The sequence below is a fragment of the Fusarium phalaenopsidis genome (assembly GCF_050370095.1).
Source record: "Fusarium phalaenopsidis strain FUZ10S chromosome Unknown contig_32304, whole genome shotgun sequence".
Lineage (NCBI taxonomy): Eukaryota > Fungi > Ascomycota > Sordariomycetes > Hypocreales > Nectriaceae > Fusarium > Fusarium phalaenopsidis.
In genome coordinates, this window is record NW_028145404.1 from 884,931 (window position 1) to 905,344 (window position 20,414).

The 20,414-nt window shown below is 52.3% G+C and overlaps 5 protein-coding genes across 5 annotated transcripts; 3 read left to right on the forward strand and 2 right to left on the reverse strand.

Annotated features, from left to right (window-relative positions):
- Positions 1-3,940: 3,940 nt before the first annotated feature.
- On the reverse strand, positions 3,941-6,325 carry LRP88_09593 (pectate lyase superfamily protein-domain-containing protein; the record flags this gene model as incomplete). The annotated part of the gene is made up of 1 exon (XM_083246077.1): positions 3,941-6,325. The coding sequence occupies one exon, from the start codon at positions 6,323-6,325 to the stop codon at positions 3,941-3,943; it is 2,385 nt and encodes a 794-aa protein (XP_083097190.1).
- Positions 6,326-9,205: 2,880 nt separating this feature from the next.
- LRP88_09594 (WD40-repeat-containing domain protein) lies at positions 9,206-11,428 on the reverse strand (the record flags this gene model as incomplete). Its single annotated transcript, XM_083246078.1, has 2 exons — positions 9,206-10,193; positions 10,242-11,428. The coding sequence occupies 2 exons, from the start codon at positions 11,426-11,428 to the stop codon at positions 9,206-9,208; spliced, it is 2,175 nt and encodes a 724-aa protein (XP_083097191.1).
- Positions 11,429-14,224: 2,796 nt separating this feature from the next.
- Positions 14,225-14,728, forward strand: LRP88_09595 (uncharacterized protein; the record flags this gene model as incomplete). The annotated part of the gene is made up of 1 exon (XM_083246079.1): positions 14,225-14,728. One exon carries the CDS (start codon positions 14,225-14,227, stop codon positions 14,726-14,728), a length of 504 nt encoding a protein of 167 aa, XP_083097192.1.
- An 873-nt stretch (positions 14,729-15,601) lies between these two features.
- On the forward strand, positions 15,602-16,753 carry LRP88_09596 (chaperonin 10-like protein; the record flags this gene model as incomplete). Its single annotated transcript, XM_083246080.1, has 2 exons — positions 15,602-16,035; positions 16,105-16,753. The coding sequence occupies 2 exons, from the start codon at positions 15,602-15,604 to the stop codon at positions 16,751-16,753; spliced, it is 1,083 nt and encodes a 360-aa protein (XP_083097193.1).
- A 1,181-nt stretch (positions 16,754-17,934) lies between these two features.
- On the forward strand, positions 17,935-19,039 carry LRP88_09597 (WD40 repeat domain-containing protein; the record flags this gene model as incomplete). The annotated part of the gene is made up of 2 exons (XM_083246081.1): positions 17,935-17,984; positions 18,037-19,039. 2 exons carry the CDS (start codon positions 17,935-17,937, stop codon positions 19,037-19,039), a joined length of 1,053 nt encoding a protein of 350 aa, XP_083097194.1.
- Positions 19,040-20,414: the final 1,375 nt, after the last annotated feature.

The window sequence follows — 20,414 nt, forward strand, 5'->3', positions numbered from 1 at the left end:
GATGGGATCCGTCCTAGACGTGTTCCCTAAACAGACCACTCCCCTTCGGGGGTCCTTCGCTTTTTGGTTCGTGATGCTGCTGAAGGTAGAGAGTTCGAACGCGACTGCGTTTCCTTTACAACATCTTTTTGAACTCTGTTTCCGTCTTTTCATCGATCTTAGTTGTTCTGGATCACGTAAATTCTGACTTTTATGTTATCTTTTTGTGACGAAATGCTTGCACTGTGGTAGTTTGTAAATACAGGCTGGTCAGCTAGATTGAACCGCGTCGTCTATCACCCTAGACCTCGATACCAAAGAGTCCGTTCTTCATCTGCTGAGACTAATCAACCCACGAATGAGTATATATATAGAAATATCGCTGCCATGAGGCCAAAAAATCGCCAGAAGAGTCGTGATCTCATCGTGAGTGAGAGTGTCTTGTTTGTGTAGGACGTCCAGGCTGCTGCCTCAACTACCCCTGCTCCATGACACCCATGAATCTTCCCCTCTTATACCAACAAAGACCCAGCATCCATCAGCGAAGTAGCAACGATAATACCATTGGTACAATATTTGGTACAGTAGTACTAAATTACACCATATGTTCGGATATTTCCTCCCTCTAACGAGGGAATCTTCGCTTTTTGGTTGTCGTGGGCAGGCGGAGACCTCAGTTCGAGCGATGACAGTAGTGGTGCTTTCGTGTCGTCGCTTCACATTCTCGTTATGCTTATCCCTTTCACTCCCATTCTTTTTTTTCCTTGTCCACATCGTAAATTTTTACACTCATCGAATGAAGTCGCGTCTCATCCGAAGATTTGACTGCTTTTGTCCCTCTGAGATCCTGGCCGTTGGCTTGAAGTGGCTGCCTTGGCCCCCACCTCGCGCTGACCTCGAACTAGCACCCTTAAATGTCTAACCAACAGATCACTCTCCCAGCGAAGTAGCTACAGCATTGCCATTTAGTTCAGTGGCTAGTTATGGCCGCCTGAAGCTGAGATTTTCTCCTCCCTCAAGGGAGGCACTTCGCTTTTTGGTAGTCGAGAGTAAGGACCAGAAACCTGCGTTCGAGCCATCCATGCGGTCTTGATGGATGGGTGCAATAGCTTTGTGGTGTCGTTTTTCGTTCCTTCTTTTTGCTCTTTACTTTATATCTCTCTTTATTCTCAAGACTTTACATTTAAGCCCCAACTTCGATACCACTCTTTGAACGCGTCCGTCTCTGCTCGCGTGTGTGACCGTGAATGCCGCCCGCTTGACCTGCTCCCCTGCTTACGCCACCGCCTTCGCACGCACCATCCCCTTATATGTCAGACCAACAGAACACTCTCCCAGCGAAGTAGCTAAAACATTCAAAGCCATTTGGTTTAGTGGTCAGCTTCGGCTGCCCGAAACTATGATCTCTTCCTCCTTAACGGGAGGCTCTTCGCTTTTTTGGTAGTCGACAGTAAAGACACCAGAAGTCTGCGTTCGAGCCATGGCCATCTTGATGTATACATGCAGTAGCTTCATCTTATCTTTCTTCTTTCTTTTTTGCCCTCCATGCTTCCAATATGAGCGTCTTGTCAAGTCTTTTCTTGGCTTTTCATTCTTCCAAAATACTCCTGGAAGATGTCCTTCTCTTCAGGCTCTTCGCGTGGGTGACCGTGAGGCAACCGCCGGAGCACCCGTGCTGGCTCCACCCCACCACACCCCTTCCTCTTATATGTCGAACCAACAAAGGACACTCTCAGCGAAGTAGCTACAATAAATCATTTAGCCTAATGGCATGCCTCGGCTGCCATGCAGCTCCCAGTAGTACCAGCTCCTCTTCGGAGGAGCCTTCGCTTTTTGCGGTAGGCGATGATGGTCGTGTAAGTCGAGAGGGCTTGCGTTCGAACATTGGTCGTGCATGAAGTGTGTTCTCTGCGCGATAAGTGCCTTTTTTCTTCATATTTTTTTTTTCTATTTATCTCTTTGATGCTCATACCATTGATTAAATCTGCTTCGTTCAAAGACAGCTCACGAGTTTCCCTTCTCTGTGCTCATCCCTGGCCATCCCGTCAAGTCTCCTGTCTGGGCACGGTTGCCGTCCGTGCCCCACCTGCTGGCGCCTCCTTCGCCAGCTGAGTCACTGCCCGACACATGGAACCAACAACCTCCCAACAAAGGGAACTTCCTTTTTCAACTCAGAAAGCACATTCCTTCTCAGCGGAGTAGCAAACTAATCAAAGAAAATACACTTTGGTCAGGTTGGTAGCGTGTTGCGCTCCCTGGCTTTCTTCGCTCTTTTTGCTGAACGCCACGGTTCAATCCTCCATGTTCCACTTTTTTTGTCCCCCGTGTGTAAGTGTCTTGACGTCTGTCGATTGCGAGCAGCACTATGGGATTCGGAATTATAAAGAAAAAGATTTTCATCGCTTGAACATTGCAAGGAGACCAGGCCTCACTCGTCTTGATGCCAACCCAAGTAGCCACTCACTGTGGCGTTGACATTGCCCTCGAACGACTACACGATAGAGGGAACGACGATCCTCACCTGGTTCATAGTGATAAACGTAGCCCATTAAAATAAATTCATGATTGTCTATCTATATCAGCCACCAGGAATGTCCACTGTGCTCAAACATCATGTCCAAGCAACATCCACGAGGTCACAAGCCAGAGCTCCAGGCAACAGCACGTGCTTCAGAGGCAAGACCCTTATAAGCCAAATTAACAGTCTTTCTCTCAGCGAAGTAGCTTCACACACAATTCTGAAGAGTCAAAGAACATGTCACATTAGTGACCTTCGCTTTTTGCCATTGGCAAAGGCTCGAGTTCGACTCGCGGGGTCTCTTTTTTTCTCCCCTCTCTGTAGACACAGACTGGGTATCCCTCTCTTTGGCACCGCCACCTTTCTTCCATCTGCGTCCCATCATCTTAAGGAGACAGATCATAGCCCATCACAATCACATTTAGGATCATGAAGAACAAGATCATCATAACCACATGTTAGAGCCACCAATTCTGCGAAAATCGATACCGATCCAGGGAGTTGGAGGGGCGTTGATGTCACCTGTGTGCCATGACAGAGGCGACAATGTCACTTCATCGTTCGCCCATAAGGATTCAAGATAGGCCAAGAAATGTTTTTTTGAATTGGATTCTCATCTCTGGACCATGATGTCCATTTGATGCTAGACCGTCTCCTGCGCTCCCATACCTGTCCGGCATTAGGCCTAGGCAGAACGCAACACGAGGCAACATGCCTGCCACAGGCATCCAGGCAGCATCACCAGGAGCACGTGCCGCAGAGGAAAGAACTTTATAGCCAAGATTAACACTCGGTTCTTTCAGCGAAGTAGCTTCATATCCAATACAATTCTAAGTGTCAAAGAATACGTCACATTAGTGACCTTCGCTTTTTGCCGATGAAGGGTGCAAGGTTCGACTCGCGGAGCCACGGGTCTACTATTTTTTGCCCGTTGTCACAGACCGTCTTACTCCCCGCCTGGGTACAGATTGCCTCTGAACAAGACTAATATCATTCCTTTATTCTATCCGCATCGCATCATGTCAGAGGTCATACCAAACCACAGTCATATCAATCACAAGACACAAAACTTGGTAGCACGTCGATTCATCGTATTCTACTACCTTGCCTCTAAAGCAATGGCTATGTCAACATTTCCCTATCCGAAGCGTTTGCCGCTATCCCTAAACTCCTGTTCCACCAACGGAACTAGTAAACAAACCAGAAACCGGCCCAAAATCGTGTCCTCATTCCAGTTGCCCGGAGCGACACGTCAAAGAAGCTTGATGAGAAAGTAGAAAAAGCAAGGGAAAAAAAAAAAGAAAAAGAGACATGAATGTAGTGACTTGGGTATGCATGTGTATGTACATGTGCGTGTTTTTTTGTATGTCTAGACCGTTGTTGGTCACGGTGATCATCTATTGATCACGGCATGTTGTAGTGACGCATGGGGTGCCGAACATCTTACGCCGACGAAGAAAACAGAGCAATCGCAGCGCAAAAGTTGTTGCGGTTGTCGGCATCCAGCATGGCAGACTTGCCGTCGACAGTCACCATATTGATGCTGGCCTTTGTGCTGATGCCGTACAGATGAACCTGCGAGCTCTCGAGGCTGATCATGTTGTCCTGGCAGTTGTTGAGAGGCACACACTCCTGGTCGTAGTTGTCAAAGAAGCTGTAGAGACCACCGCCAAAGATGAAGATGTCCTTAGAGTCAATAGCTCGGACACCCCAGGTGCGAGCGCACTTGGTCGAGTCGCCTGTGCACGAAGCGGTAAAGTCGGGGTCGTAGAAGTTGGCGTTGACCGTGAAGGGGACAGTGGCGTCGGGGTTGCCCTGCATGTAGGCAGTCTCGGTCTGGATCAGCGACATGTAGACATTGCTGGCGCTCTTGAGCTGGTAGTTGTAGAGAACGTTATGCTCAGAGGCGGTGCCCCAGAGCCAGGCGCCCTTGGTGCTCTCGATGAGAATACCTCGGCCGTTGTAGATGTTGATCTGAGAGTGGTCGGCAAGGTCAAGCTCGTGGTCGGCGACCCACAGCCAGGTGTTCTCCATGTAGATGCTGGCTTGCTTGGTGACGTGCATGAGCATGAAGGCACCGACACAATCGGGGTTGGGCTCGGTCTTGACCTCGGGAGTCTTCTTGCAGGTGTCGGACTGGAGCTTGGTACCAGCAGAACCAGCGACGCGGAAGTGAACGTCAAAGAGACCAGCAGAGCCGGGAGTCTCACCAGCGACGTTGAACTCCATGAGGATGGCACCGGGCTGAGGGCCAAGAGTCTCAAACATGAGATCCTGGATCTCGACGTTGCCGACATCACCCTCCTGACCAATCTGCCAGACAGGCTTGGGGTTGGCCTGGTCCTTGAAGTTCTTGTCGCCGCCGGCCATGATGAGAGGCCAGATCTCACCGACAATCTTGATGTTCTTGGGGACCTTGACAGTGTCGGTGATGACGTAGGCGCCGTGATCAAAGTAGACAATCTGGCCCTCAGTGATGCCGTCAAAGACAGCCTGGATAGCGGCGGTATCATCGGTGACACCGTCACCCTTGGCGCCCTTGGACTTGACAGACACGAACTGGGTAGCGGGGATGTTGTCGTACTGGGGCTTGCTCTTGGTGACGACCTTGCCAGCGCTGTCAAGGAGGACCTTGGGCTTCTGGATGGGCGACTGGGCGTCCTGGACAGCCTCACCGTTGCCACCGACGTAGGCGCGGCCCTGAACCCAGGAGTCGATCTTAGCGTTGCCGGCGAGGACGGTAGCCTCAGTGCCCTTGTTCTTGACGGCGATGGGGACAGCAGAAGACATGTCGACGTTGTCGAGGACCAGGGTGCCGTTGGTGCCAGGCTGGGCAGGGTCGTAGGTGGTGAGAACACCGACCTGAGTGTTGGAGATCTTGCTGTCGAGCAGAAGAATGGAGCCGACGTTCTGGATGTTCTCGCCGGCAGTCATGTCAACGCCAATGTTGCAGCCGTCAATGTCGAGTCCGTTGAGAGTCCAGACCCAGTTCCAGTTCATGTAGACGGCAGTGTTGCAGTTGCGGAAGGTCATGTTGCGAGCAGTGAACTGTTGACCACCAAGGAAACCACCGTACTTGCCACCGATGAAGACAAGATCGGTCATGAAGCCGCCGGAGCCGTTGTCGATGAAGATGCCCTGCTGGACGTTGTCCTCGCTCTTGTCCTCAATCATCTGGAAGACAATGTTCTGGAGCGAAGTAGCCTGGGCGACCTGCCAGTGGACACCAGTACCCGAAGTCTTGGGCATGCCGGTGAGATCAATCTTGAAGTTTCGGATCTGGCGGAAAAAGTTGTTCTGGTTGGTGTGCCAGTTGTTGCCCTGGTCGTCGTAGGGGTCGCAGTCGATGACGGCCATGCCCGCAAAGTTGGCGGCGGCCTTGAGAACGGGGAGCGACTGGACATCGCCGATCATGTGGGTGTAGTAGTAGGGGAGGATGGGCTTGGAGACGACGTAGGTACCGGGAGGGAAGTAAACAAGGGCAGGGCGGACGGTGCTCGAGTCGCAGCCGAGGCCGCAGCGGTTGCCATCAGAGAAGGCGGCGTTGATAGCCTCAGTATCGTCAGTAGAGCCATCACCCTTGGCACCGTAGTCCTTGACGTTTCGGAAGATCTTGTAGTCGGCAGAGCCACCGTATGCGACGGCACCCTGACGCTCAATGGATGCGAGCCACCAGGAGTCGGCAGCCGAGACACCGTACTCGGGGGCAGCAACAGGAACAGCAGCCGAAGGAGCAGGCACCTGAGGAGCGGCCGAGACGGGGAGAGAAAAGAGGCGCAAGGCCAAGAGAGACGCGGTGACGATCGTCGAGAGCCCCATGATGACCATGTAGAACCAGCTAAACGGAGTCGCTTGGGGTGTTTGTCGATCTAATGAGAGTGGTGGTGATGTTCCAGCGAAGGGCTGAATGAAGAAAAAAGTTAGTCGCGTTGAGATCTTGCTTAATGAGCGCAGGATATCGCGTGAGGAGAGAGTGATGAGAAATGAATTCTGCTTGGTGACGTAGAAGAAGGGAAGCTTGATGAAGCCTTTGATGAAGGCGAAAGGGGAGGAGGGGAAGACAAAGAGCCAAGGCGACAATGGCGATGGCTCAATGAAGGAGAGCGTGATTGAAAGAGGAGAAATAAAAAGAAAAAAAAAGAACAATAGCAAGAAAATCCAATTGAGGGCAAAGGTGAAGGTCAAAAAAGGTGAAAAGTGGGAGACAGCTGGCGACCAGCTGGTGTAAGTGAAGCGAGGCCGGCCGGTGGCTTCAATAATAGCCCGAGGCTATTCGCTGGTGAGACCACTAGATCTCGAGGCCCACGTTTTTCTTTTTTCTTCTTTGTATCTCGTCCAACCAGAAGCAACTTTGCTTTAAGCCAAGAAGACGCATTCGTCGTCTTTCATCTCGCGTGCTGTGCGTGTCTGAGAGTCACACACACGTCCAAGAGCTCACACACACTTACCAGGAAACAACAAAAAGAGGTCAATGCGGTCAATGCAGAAAAAAAATGTGAAAGGTGATCAAAACGTTTTTAAATCCCTGAAATGAGAGAGGGATGGAAAAGAAAGGAACGGTGGTTAGAAAAAAGAGAGACACACGCAGAGGCGCGTGTTCACACGAAAAAGACAGTGACGATTTTTGTTGGTGGTGGTGGTTGCAGAGCGAGGAAAAAAAGAGAAGGGAGAGACACGGGAGAGCAGGCACACGCGTTTTTGAGGCAGGTTGAACTTTAACACACATCCGAGAGAATAGCTCACCTTTGCATTATTGTCCTCGACAGGGTCATGGGCAGGGATGCCGTGGTAGTAGTCTTGGTAGACTGACGGCATCCTCGATGTGGAACCATCCATGATCAGGTTGGTTGGGTTTTGTTAGGCTAGCAAGGGCGAGGTTGAGGGCATTCCCATTGGACCATGCGGTACCAGCGGGTTGTTTCAAACACGGCCGGGCATATGGGGCCAAAGCGGCAGACGGAGACCAAAGCTGAATTGATGTCTCTGTTGGTTGATAAGACTCAGATTTAAGAAGCTATAATGACCTGTCGTTGGAAAAAACACAAGGGATGATAGATAACCAAACACTCACCACAAAAAAGGGGTATCATACCAAAAAAAAAAAGTAAAGAGAGAGAAAGAGAGTTTACAGCATAGCACCCCAGATGGAGAACAACCCAAAACCCCGTGATCCAAAAGAGGCAAAGACAATATCCCAGTTCAGGTCCCCTCCTCTAGCGCCTTGTTTCAGTGGCTCCCCCCGGACGAGCCAGCGTGTGGCTTTGAGAGCTCATCGGATGGAGGACCCTCTCTTTGTCAGGCGGCAAAGGGATGATGTCTGTCTCAGAAAGAATCCTGGACCGTGTGATGCATTTCGTGGCATCCATGTAGCGATCGGTCCACGAGGCAGAGTTGGTGCCTTGCGGCATGTATCCACGAGTTCTAAATGCCGGCAATTTAACTTCAAGCCTCGCTGATGCAAATCTCCACATGCACCCGAGTCCCCGTGACGTCTGTCAGTTCGCAGCCCTGCCAGCCTCGAAGTGTCTCTTGCATTAACAATGTGATGCTTCAGGCCAGGAATTCTATATGCATCATTGTCCGCCGCATTCCAAAGCATCACTACCGATCCCTTAATCAGATCTCCCTCCTTGCCCCGCTAAAACCCCCTCGGGCCATCGCCCACCAACGGATCGATTCCTTCTCAATCAACCTGCGTCATGGCTCCAAACACGCGCGCGACTATCCGGGGCTGGGTGGACAAGCGCTGCTGGCTGTCAGGACTCAGTTCAGGATCATATCCACACAAGTGCGTTCCATAGATAGGTGACTTTGAAGGCGACTCTTGTAGTGGCGGCTATAGCAGACTCTCTTTAGCACTCAGCAGCCAACGACGCGCCCTTGATAACCCCCGTTTCGAAACGCCCAACCCTCGATGGCCGCATTTGGCTCGACCTCATTAAACAAGACTAGAATCATATTCTTGGCGACTCGACGCCTATCGATCGGGTGCATCGTGTGGCGTCGACGACGACGGCTACCTACATGATCTTGTACCCATCGAGTCAACGTTTCACAGCATTGATCGACTCTGTCAGGCATTGAAACAGAAACCTTCTAGATCCGTCAACTGCTCACTAAAGACCATGCTCGCATCATCGCCATGAGTTTTAACACACATGGTGTTTCGTTTCCCCGATCCCTCATCTCGGACTCTGCTCGGCCCAATTTTCCCCCAGACTCTACTTCGACGCGCATCCTCATTACCCCCGTCATCTCCCGCCGTTACATCGTCCCGCCCCTGAATGGCCTCGGCTTCGCCCGAGCAACCCGAAGCCATTGGTTCGTTTTCGGCAAGTCGAATCGACTCAACTCATCCAGAAAGATTTAAAGAGAAATGCTCATTTAATCGTATTACACCAGTGGTCTATGTAATCCACAAATCGCTAACAGTATGCCAAACAAGGAACCTAACCCCCACACGGCAACGAATCGCCATCCTTACATACATCCAGATCTCATCTCATAGGGTGCTCCGTGAGGCTGCACACCTGGTCATGTCTCCAACCCGTCCAGCAAGTTTCCATCATGCTGCCGTGCCGCCATGTGATAGATACCCCACGTCTAACCATCCAATCCCTCCATATCATAAATCGTTACAGCCAACTTGCAACTCGACTTGCGAATTGTGTTGACCCATTAATATTCTGCCTCTTCACCTTGTCAGACTCAGATGAAGCCTCCATCAGTCTCGACTGGCTGACCGCACTCCAGCATCTCGATGCCGTCAACGTCAGCGCCAAAGTCCATGATCAGGATCTTGGGATCCTGTCCGGTGCTCACGATACGGCGGTAGTCGCTCTTGGCACTGAGCACCCAACTAGCGTGCCATCCAGGAAAGTCCAGCAACTGGTGGCCCGTCTCCATGTCCCAGACCTTGATGTCCGTATCGTAGCTTCCGCTGATGAGCCGTCCGCTCACGCTGTCAATGTGCAGACTGCGAACAAGGTTCTCGTGAGCGCGCATCTCCCGCAGGCACTCGCCAGTGTTAGCGTCCCAGATCCGAATCACCTTGTCGTTACCCGCAGAGGCGATGTACCGACCATCCTCGGAGAATTGCGAGCAGGCGAGACCCTTGGTGTGACCCGTGAATTCGCGAATGTTCTTGCCCGTCTCAATGTTCCACAGCTTGACGCGGAAGTCACCCGAGCAAGACACGATGGTGTTTGCCCGCATCTGCACTGCATTGACAGGCCCACTATGTCCACGGAGCTGTTTCAGAAGGTTGCCAGTCTCGCGCTCCCACACACAGATGCTAAAGTCCTTGCTGCAGGTGACAATGTGCTTGTCGTCAAAGGCCAGGTCCAGAACGGCAGCAGTGTGACGGCGAAGCTGGCGGATAGGTCGATATCCCGCCTTGACGTTGTAGACGATGCAGGTCGAATCGGAGGATCCAGTCACCAGGATCTCATCATCGTACTGCAGGCACAGAATGGATGCCTTGTGGTGAGTAGGGAACGAGGCAAGAGTGGGCATTGAGGGTGCGGTTCTCTCGTTGTCTGAGCCGGTCGCGAAGTGAGTAGGATTGCCTTCCTCATCCACGAGCATATCAGGCTCATGGATGACCTCGGGAGGCCCAATAGCGAGACGGCACTGCAGAGTGTGCATGTCCCAGACGCGGATCGTCTTGTCTCGCGAACCAGTAATGATTTTGTGCCTGATCAAGTCAGTAAGGTGATCGGAAGAAGTCGGTGAATAAACTCACTCATCGAACTGAAGGCAATAGATGCTATCCTTGTGACCATTCAGATAAACGGGGCTGGCCTTGCCGCCCTTCCATCTGTGAGTCAATTGCTGCTTGACACGATAAATCTCTCGCCAATCATTAGTGGGTGCAATTGCCGGGACACCGAGGCCAGTTCCGGGAGTGACGGGAGTGCTGGTGGCATACGTGGTCGTCGTCTCACGGAGACAAGACTCACGCCAGATGTGCTGGTTGCTGATGATGTTCTTCCAGCCGCGGCAGACCTCACTGGCCTTAGTGAGAGCTGCAGCGTCCAGACAGGCGAGAATGTGAATGGCAAGCTCGGTAGGAAGCTTGGTGACAAAGTCGATCTTGCTAATGACAGACTCGGCATCAGCTTCCTCGGTGCCAGGCAGAGTCACAGTGATTCCAATGCCACTCTCCCGGTCGTTGGTCTCGTCGTTGGTGGTAGGGTTGAGCCACATGCTGTAGAGGCTCTGGCGAGCATAGTACTCATTCTGCATGGCAGCTGAAGCTTTTGCAGCAGCTCCCGAGTTATCGGGGATGATTGGTGGCTCTCCACGGAAACCAGGAATAGGAAGGTTAGAGGGATGCTCCTGTTGATGATGGAACCCGTGTTCATGGTTCAGATCCAGTCCATAGATGGATCGTGAGTGTCTGATAGTGGCCTGTCGAAGTCTGCTCCAGGTCGAGTGTCCATGAGATGTGATGGGTCTTCCAGAGTGGTGTTCAGGGACATCTTCAGCCACGCCAGAGGGTCGACGATGGACCATGCGGTTGAACGAGACAGACGCTCGACGGATGATTCCCTTGATCGCACCAGGAGTATGGAAGTGATGGTGGTGTTCATGACCGTGGCCATGGGAAGCGCCGTGGCCTGACTCGTGCACCTCCTCTTCCGTATCGTCGATGGCAAGATCGTTAAAGTGACGCGATAGATGATGCGAGCTATCATGTCCCCAAACAAACGACTTGGGACGTCGCCAAGGAAGCGACAGACTCATGCTACGGTGTCTGTGGCCGTACGTGGTCGCCCCGGAGCCGGTCTCAGGACGGAAGACGCCGGGGGCCGATGCTTGAGATTCAGAAGTAGCAGCTGCGCCCATGACAGACGATTCGGCGGGGGTTTCCATCATGGCCTCATGAGCAGGAGCCCAGTCGTTGACGGGGATGATGCGCTTGGTCATGGTTGTTATTGAATCGCAGGCAGAGGCAGAGGATGTGTTTCAAGTTCGAATCGACGAAAGGGATCGTAGGGTTATCGTCGGTTGTCGGTATCGGATGAAACGAGTCGTCGAGTTGCAGATACTGCGAGTTGCAATGCGACGGCGGTCTGGGATGAAGGAGCGTCGGGTCCAAGCCAAGGACAGTTCAAGCCAGCAGAAGAGAACAGAGGAGCGCAGCGCAAGCCCCAGATGAAGGAATGATTCAGCACAAGATGCTTGCTTGCTCTTGTACTGTGAGGTGCTGCGTGCTGCTGGGACGGCGACCCGTGAGCTGGGCGGAGAGGTGGGCGCAGCTCGTCGTATGACTGAATCGAGGTTGTAGGTTTGTTTGTTGTTGTAGCACTTCGGGCAGTGGAGGATGGTGCTGTAAGGTTTGGGTCTGGGAGGGGTCGCCTTGTGTAGGGCCGGCTGCGTTTCGGGGGCAGGTGGGCAACGCTGCAAGAGCTGAAGATCGTCCAGCTGATATAGGAAGGACACGACAGCCGCGTTAATAAAAAGGAGTGAGAATATTGGAAATTTATTTCCTGGTGGGTGATCCTTTTTCGCTTGCGTCTTGGACAAGGAAGAAAAAAAGAAAGGAAGAGAGAAAGAAGACCTTGAACCCAAGAAGGCGAAGCACAAGAAAGAAAAGCGTTGCGCCGATTAGCAATCCCGGTCAAACCAACGGGGCGGGAGGTGTCGGCGGACAGGACAGGGGTACCACTGATATTTACAGGACGTCGACGGCAGACAAGGGCAACCGGATCGGGGCCAGGAGCCGAGACCAAGGGAGAAGATTTGAAAGGAAGAAGCGAGTCAGGGGATAGAGAATGACGATCAGGGGAACTGAGGAGGAGAGGGTGTCGAGACGGGAAAGGGGCGAGAAAAGGTCTCACGGTAACAAGATGCCAGTCTATCCTCAGTCAAGCCATGTTACCGGTGAACCAGCTGTGATGTCAGGCTGGCGTTCCTGTAGGTTCAGTTTTGCCAACGCCATCTTCAGCGCCAGGGACCGCCCCAAAAACTAGCGTCCCCCGGTTCCCGAACAGCAGCTGGACTGGACCAGACCAGAGGACTGGGAATGGAATGCGGGAGGACGGAGGCCCAATCTCTGGCCAGCGAGTCCCAGTTTTTCCTCGGGGGCCGCGATGTGGCCATGACTGAGTGACATTCAGGACAGGGACTGTAATTACTTGACACTTTGCAAATTATCTGCGTGTTGTTCTTGTTCAACTTCCTTTCCTCCAGTTGAGCGGTGAGAATAAGAAACGACTCCGGGACAAGTCCTTCTAGACTCGACACTAGCCCGGCCCCTCCCCCTCCATAACTCGCAAGTGGCGCGTAACACAGACAGTCGGTGTTTTGGGGGCAAAAGGGGCCCTTGCGAGTGGCGATGTGCACTCGCAATCGTTCTGCAGGTCAAAGGGTCTTTGGTATGGGTTGCAGGAGGAGCCTGCACTTGCTGACTTTTTCTTTGTTGATATTGATGTTTGCTGTCCAACCAAGTGTAACGCAACCCCGTTCACCACAACAACAGCGTTGCTTTTTGATGCTACACTGCAGCTGGGTCTCTGATAAACATTGCCAGGCAATAACACATACCGTCCCGGTTCAGCTAATGCCCGGACCTCAATTCGCAGGAGCTGTCCAATCCGAACCCCAACCCCAGTTCTTCAATGGAAAAAAAGCCCCCAACAGCGCCACTGACTAGTGACCCCGGATTCCACTCGGCTCGCTGGATGATCTCATCCGCAGGGATAGAAATTTTTCTTGTGAGACCCTGAACCTCTATTTCCGGTGGACGGTATTACAGACCTGGTCATCCAAAAGCTCGGTCTGGCACAAGACTAGATGCTGTGCCACTGTACTACGTAGTAAAGCAGGAATTCACTTGATTCGTGCCCTTTAAAGATCTGCAGCGATCTCGGCAACGAGCACACCCACAAACCGTTCGGACCATTAAGCTTCCGGGAAAAAATCTCTGCGGGATCGGATCGACTGGCCCCTAATGAGGTCAAGGAAAAAACGAGACACCAGTACAAGCACGTGAGATTATCTTTCTCTAAGGATAATCAATACAAGAAGAAAAAAAATAGATAAGAGAGTTCTAAAGTATTGTTACTATTATTATACATTTATGAGTATTTTAGTATAATTATTTGAAATTATTTATCAATTTTTGAACGAGTTGGTTCATACTCTCTGCCGTTCCGCTGTCTCATTTATTTCTTAACCGGCGTGACTGGGAAGGGACAAACTAGAAACCTTCCAAGTTTGGTCTGGAGCTTGGCCCAACGAGACGGAGAGTCCGATGGGAAGGTTGTTGTAGCGCGACGCCATTGGTGCTGCATTGGGGGATCTCCTTGATTACCCGGGGCTCTGTTGGGCTTAGAGGTCTATTAACGTTTCTCAACTCGCTGACCGTGGCTGAAGCATTTTGGCCAAGACAAGTATCACATGAGACTCAGGCCTAGCTTCAAGCAAGGCCGGAGCTGCTACAAAATGACGATAGCTTACATGCCAGGCATCAATGGACCCAGCTTCAAGATCTCGTTGTAAAGAGCACCGAGATAACGGGGCTGGCACGGTTCTCGTGGGGTGAGAGATTGAACCTTGTGGATCAAGTTTTTCCCGAACCAGTGCCCATTGGGAGAGTTTTCGTGATGGAGCATGAACAACACGTTGCGGAATTGCGACAGCAATATCACCTCTCCATACCAACTTACCTGACACTCAATTGCCTCTGAAGCTTCAGACCTCCTGTAGAGCTTGTTCAAAATGGCTGGTCAGCAGAAGCCGGCCCAGGTGGCATTCCGCATCCACTTCATCTACCGCCTCTTCTTCCTCGTCGTCGAACCCATCTCCGCGCTGGTGGGAGCCTACTACAGCCACTTCCGCCAGGAGACCTACCTCAACCTGTTGAACTCGGACTCAGCACCGTCCCCGGACGCCAGTGCGCCGCTGGCAACCTCTGTCGCCATGTCGCAGCTGGCCAACATGTTCTTCTTCTTCGCGCTCAACGAGGCGCTCGTGCTACGGTCCACGGCGGACCTGCGCGTCTGGCGCACCGTGCTCTTTGTGCTGCTGCTCGCCGACGTGGGACACTTGTACTCGATGCGGGAGCTCGGGGTGAGCATTTACTGGGATGTCGCGGGGTGGAATGTGAGCGATCTGGGCAATGTGCCGTGGGTCTATGTCGGCATGACCATGAGGCTTTGCTTCCTGGCGGGTTTTGGTTTGGGCGAGTCGCGGGCTCTGAAGAAGAAGGACTGGAAGAATTGAGGGTGTTTGAGTAACCGTGAGACGTGGTGATTTGGTTCTCGCGGGGTTGGACAAGATATACCCGATATCCGATCCGATACACGATGGGACGACAAAGTTGGACAATCAAGAGACAAGTGCATGTTTGGGATACAAACATCAGGCAATTGAAAGAAGGATATAGATAATTAATTCCTCGCAGAAAAGGATGCCCCATTCAGGGCCAACGGAACAATTGAAAAAGCAACATCACCAACACATCCTCAAACTCACCTTTCATCTCATGCCACTCTTTTCCCCACGCATCACCTCCTTGGTGGAGGAATCGGCCTCCGTCGGATCAACATTCCCACGATAATCCGATGTGACTGTGGGGAGGAGACCCGACTCATGATGGATCCCTCATGACGCCCGTCACCCTATCGCGTGCTGTTGCGACGGCCGAGTTGGAGCTGTCTCTGTTGCGGGATTGGGGAAGAGAGGGCACCATGATGCGAAACCCCCAAACTTGAAGGTGAGTAAATGTAACGAGTCCAATGAGGCCCGTCTACACCCGTAGCCCGCCTTGACCTCCCCCAAAGGGCCCATGACATGGCGCACATCCGATGGCACGTCGCTCTCTGCTGTCGCTCGCGTTGAGTGAGGGGCAATCCGTCGATTGCCCCTCACCAACCCGACCGACATGGCAGTAAAAGGCGACGAGGAGTGGGAATGGATGACATGAGTGGGGGTTTGTGAGGAGCAGGACAAAAGCTTTATAAGGAATACCCCAGCTGTTGCCATTGAGCTCTTGTCGTTCTTCCTTCTTGCTCTCGTCTTTTGCTGCATCGTCATATTCCCATTCTCGACTGTGTCTTTGTGATACCCCCACAACAACAACCCCCCATCGTCACCATGTCTTTCCCCGAAAAGTTCCAGGGCTTCCAGTCCCCCAGCGCCGAGCGATGGACCGACTTTGAAAAGAACACCTTCCAGCCCCGTCCCTTTGGCGACTACGACGTTGACATCAAGGTCGAGTGCTGCGGCGTCTGCGCCAGCGACCGTCACACCATCAGCGGCGACTGGGGTGACTGCCCCTACCCTCTGGCCGTCGGTCACGAGGTTGTCGGCAAGGTTGTCCGCGTCGGCGACAAGGTGACGCTCGCCAAGGTTGGCGACCGCGTCGGTGCTGGTGCTCAGGTCTATTCGTGCCTCGAGTGCCGTCAGTGCAAGAATGACAATGAGACCTACTGCAAGGACCAGATTGACGCCTATGGTGCTCCATACCTCGACACTGGTGTCAACACCCAGGGTGGTTACTCTTCCCACAGCCGCATCCACGAGTACTGGTGAGTTGATCTCATTCCTGCTCATTTGTGTTAGAATTGGGGTTCATAGACTGACTTGAACTCTCACAGGGTGTACCCTATCCCCGAAGCCCTCTCCAGTTCTCAGGCCGCTCCTATGCTCTGCGCCGGTATCACCGTATACAGCCCTCTGAAGCGCCTTGGTGCTGGCCCCGGAAAGAAGGTCGGTATCGTCGGTATTGGTGGTCTCGGCCACTATGGTCTTCTCTTCGCCAAGGCCCTCGGCGCCGAGGTCTGGGCCATCTCCCGCACGCGAGCAAAGGAGGAGGATGCCCGTAAGATGGGTGTCGACGGTTTCCTGGCCACAGGCGAGGAGAACTGGACCAAGGGCCACGAGATGACCTTTGACATCATCATCAACACCGCCACCTCTTTCGAGGGCTTCGCTCTCAGCCAGTACCTCAGTCTCCTCGACATCCACGGCCATTGGAACTCTGTTGGTCTTCCCGGCGGCGACGGCCTAACCGTGCGCAACCAGGACTTCCTCTCCAACGGCTGCTACATCGGCTCTTCGCACCTGGGTAGCCGACGGGAGATGCTCGAGATGCTGAAGCTGGCTGCCGACAACGGCATCAAGTCGTGGGTCGAGGAGATCCCCATCTCTACCGAGGGTCTTCAGCTCGCCATGGAGAACCTCCGAACGAGCAAGGTGCGATACCGATCGTGCATGGTCAACTACGACGAGGCATTTGGCGCATAAATAAGAAAACAAAAAAATTGGATGAAGGAGGGAAAGAGTTGGGATGGGATGGTTAATGGTGGAGCCCCCAAGTCGACCTCGGCGCGGGGATGGAGACACCTTGATAGGTTCACGAGGATGACGACTTTGTGTTTAGAATTGCACGAGTTGCCCTCTCTTACATGACGAATTGAATGACAAATTGAATATGCTTTCTTGGTATAAAATTGATTTCCAATCCTGCTGAGAGGTGCGTTTGTAGCGTGGTGGGTTAGTCCATTGATGGTGTTTTCCCCGATGAGCAATCCCTGGCCTGCAAAAGAGGCAATTCGTGCTTTGAGACAGCGAATTCGCACGCACTAACAGGCTGTTTCATAATGGATCATGACCAGGCTCTGCTACCTCTTTCACCACACTGTTGGATCCGTTGCTACGCACTGATCCTCCTCGCCAAACGGCCACGCAACTCTCGCCAATCGCCATGCAACATGGTTCCAAGATTGCTCTGACAAGAATGCGCATTTATCGAGGGTCCAAACAGCAGTAGATTGCTACCTAGGGGCTCTACCCGGCTAGCCAAGGAGCATACACAGCGGATAATAACGCAACGTTTACTGCTTATTAACCTTTTTATGCTTACGCATGAGATCGAATGAGGGCGAGAGAAAACTGCCCAGAAGGGAAAAACCTCGTGAATGCGCATTTATCAACGCCAAGAACTATTCATGGTCTCGTGCTGACATATCCGTATTCTTCGACCCATCCCATACCCCAGCTCAACCCTCCACATCCCCCGAACCGGAGCCCCCCATGTCATCTGCCGCTATCCCCAATTCTGACTCGCCGAAGCCTGCAGCAAGCAGAACGGCGGGTGACTCACGTTACAGGCCTCTACAGGCGTGAATTGGAGTCTCAGCCAACATCACGGCGCCCGGCCATGGTGGCATCCTGTTCTTTAGCATCCTGTTTTGGGACTCGCCGACAGCCCAAGGGCATGGTTGGTAATCCACACGAAGGTGGGTTTGCTTTGTGACTCGACTTACAGGGTCGTGATTCACCACTTCGTGTTAGTTTAAGATGAGGCTGCTGCCAGTTTTTTGAGGCATTGTACAAACAACCTAAAACACTAAGAACAAAGAAACTACCTTGCACTCAATTGGCTCATCCACAATTATCTACTTTCCACTTTTATCCAAACGCTCATGAAGTTCCATCTAAGATCCACAAATAGATCTTCCAACACCAACACCATGTAAGTTAATACCAGTCCCGGGTAGGAGATGCACCCACTAACACTACCACAGGGGACAATCATCTGCCCCAGCATCGCCGACAACCCCGGTCGATAGCGGCGATCCGGGAAGTTCCTCATCCCAGCTGAACCTCTCCCTCCGCTTCCGCCGCACCTGCAGCAAAGGCGAGATCACCTCTGTCGGCCTTTCGCCCTGCAGTTCGGTAGCCTTTGCCATCTACATGGCCGCCCAGACCTCTCAATCTTGGATTGATGTGTTTGACCTCAAGACTCAGCGGGGCTACTCGCAGACGAGCGGCTCCCACGCCGTCTTTGCGCCGCACACTGCTCGCTTGGCGACTATCCGGGATTGGATCGTTCAGCTTCCCGGAGGAGTAGACTTTCACCACTCTAGCACCGTTCTCCTACGGGACTTTACGACGGGAAAGACTACTGGGGAACTCAAGGAGGCTAAGGGCGAGCCGGTTGCTTGGAGCCACGACGGGAGAGTCATTGCTGTCGGAGAGAGCAGAGATCGCATTGGTGTCTGGGATGTAAAGAACGGACACCGAGTCGGAAGAGTTCTGAGCCACATCGACACCGTTACGCACGCTGCTTTTATGCCCGACCACAGCTTGGTCACAATCTCTCGCGACGGCACTCTTCGAATCACCAACCCGGTCACATGCAAGACCACCCGCCGTCTCGAGATTGACGGCTCAACCAACCCGCGAGCTCTAGCCGTCAGCCCCGACGGTCGACGAATCGTCTCAGTCTGGGGAACGAGCGTGCACATCTGGATGCCACTAGCCAATGACCTAACCTCATACAACCTCAACTCTGTGCGCCGCTTCGAAGGCTGGCCGCTGGCTATCTCATCCGACTGTCGCTACATGCTCTGCAGAACCGAAGACGGCTTCGACATCATGGATGTTGCGACGGGAACTGTTGAATTTGAGAGGACCACGGAGGAACTGGTAATGTCGGGTGCTTTTTCGGAGGACGGGACGACTTTGGTGCTTGGTAGGATGGATGGCGTTGTTGAGGTTTGGGATATTTCTGGCCCGAGGTGTTGAAAAGTTACATGATACCCCAGGACGTGCTTGATTTTGCTGATTTTGAGGGCGTAAAGTTGCTATTTATTGATTTCTTGAGAAGTTGAAGGTTGTTTAGTTGTATTATACAGATGTCAATACTGCAGTTCGTTCCTTTATCTACTACTCTTATCTTATTCCTTTTCCTTTGCTTCACTCGGGCAGTTGACAACCACCGAGAGGCTCTGTCTTTGCTCATCTGAGGCCACCCATTTTGAGGTGTTTACTTTCTAGGCGTAACCAGCAGTTGAAACATAGCTGCTGGGCTGGAAATAGTGTGATCCTAGTCAGTGTCTCTTTGGGATTGTTGGTTTGCGCGCCTTTCCCCTGAAAGAGATTAGGATGGTAGACACGGGAGCAAAGAACACAACACCGTATTTTCTAGAATATTGCTCAATGAGGTGACTGAGCGAATTCGTTCACTAAAAGCTGCTAACTTGATGCAATAAAATAGCTATAGTGAACTTCTCTCCTTACAACTGAAGGATTATGCGGTTGCTGTTCATAGAAAGTTCGCACGGCAACTACCAGTATATAGTTTCCAGTAAAGTACTGAAATAAATCATCTTTGGACATTGCAGCATATCCTCCCGATTCAACATCTCTGGCAAGGTCTTGTTTTCACTTGTTTCTTTCTCCACGATAAGGCTTACCATACCGCAGACATAGAGATCTTCGCCGACATGAATCTCACAGAGTTCAGTACCGAAATCCTCCAGATCTGCGAAGAGTTCTGCCAGCATTGCCAGGAAAAGCACCAGGAAATTCCTAGACCAGATTGGTGGCAAAGGGACTCCTCTCGTCGCGCTCTCCTCGACCTATCACTGGCCAATAGGAAGGTAGGAGGCATCGCTCAGCGGGTACTTCACCATCATTTTGGCTACGTAGATAAGGATAGGGAGCCTGATGACCTCTTTAGGTTCTGCCGTACCATCTCCGATAACCCAGAGCTTGGCAAATGCCTCCGATGGACTAATCTCTCAGTATCCGGGACAGAGATAGACAGGGACGTGATCCAAGGTTGGCTGCCAGATGCTTTAGAAAAGTTTAGTCACCACATGGCTCTCGATGCACATTCCTTGCAGGAGGATTGGCTCAACTGCGCTATTTCGCCACTCATTCTGCTCCAAGCTCCAAATCTGGAACGCATCGACGACGGTAAGAATGAGGGGGCATGCCTCTGCATGCTGGACTGGGACGCCGGGACCGTGGTCCGTGATGGCGCACTCCCGCAGAATCTGAGCAGCGTCTGGCTGGGAGATTGGATCTCCTCTTTAGGGGAATATGATAGGCTCGGCCAAGATCTCTCCTCGTGGGGCCTTGGGTATCTGCTTAGTTCCTTGCCGAAGCTTCACAC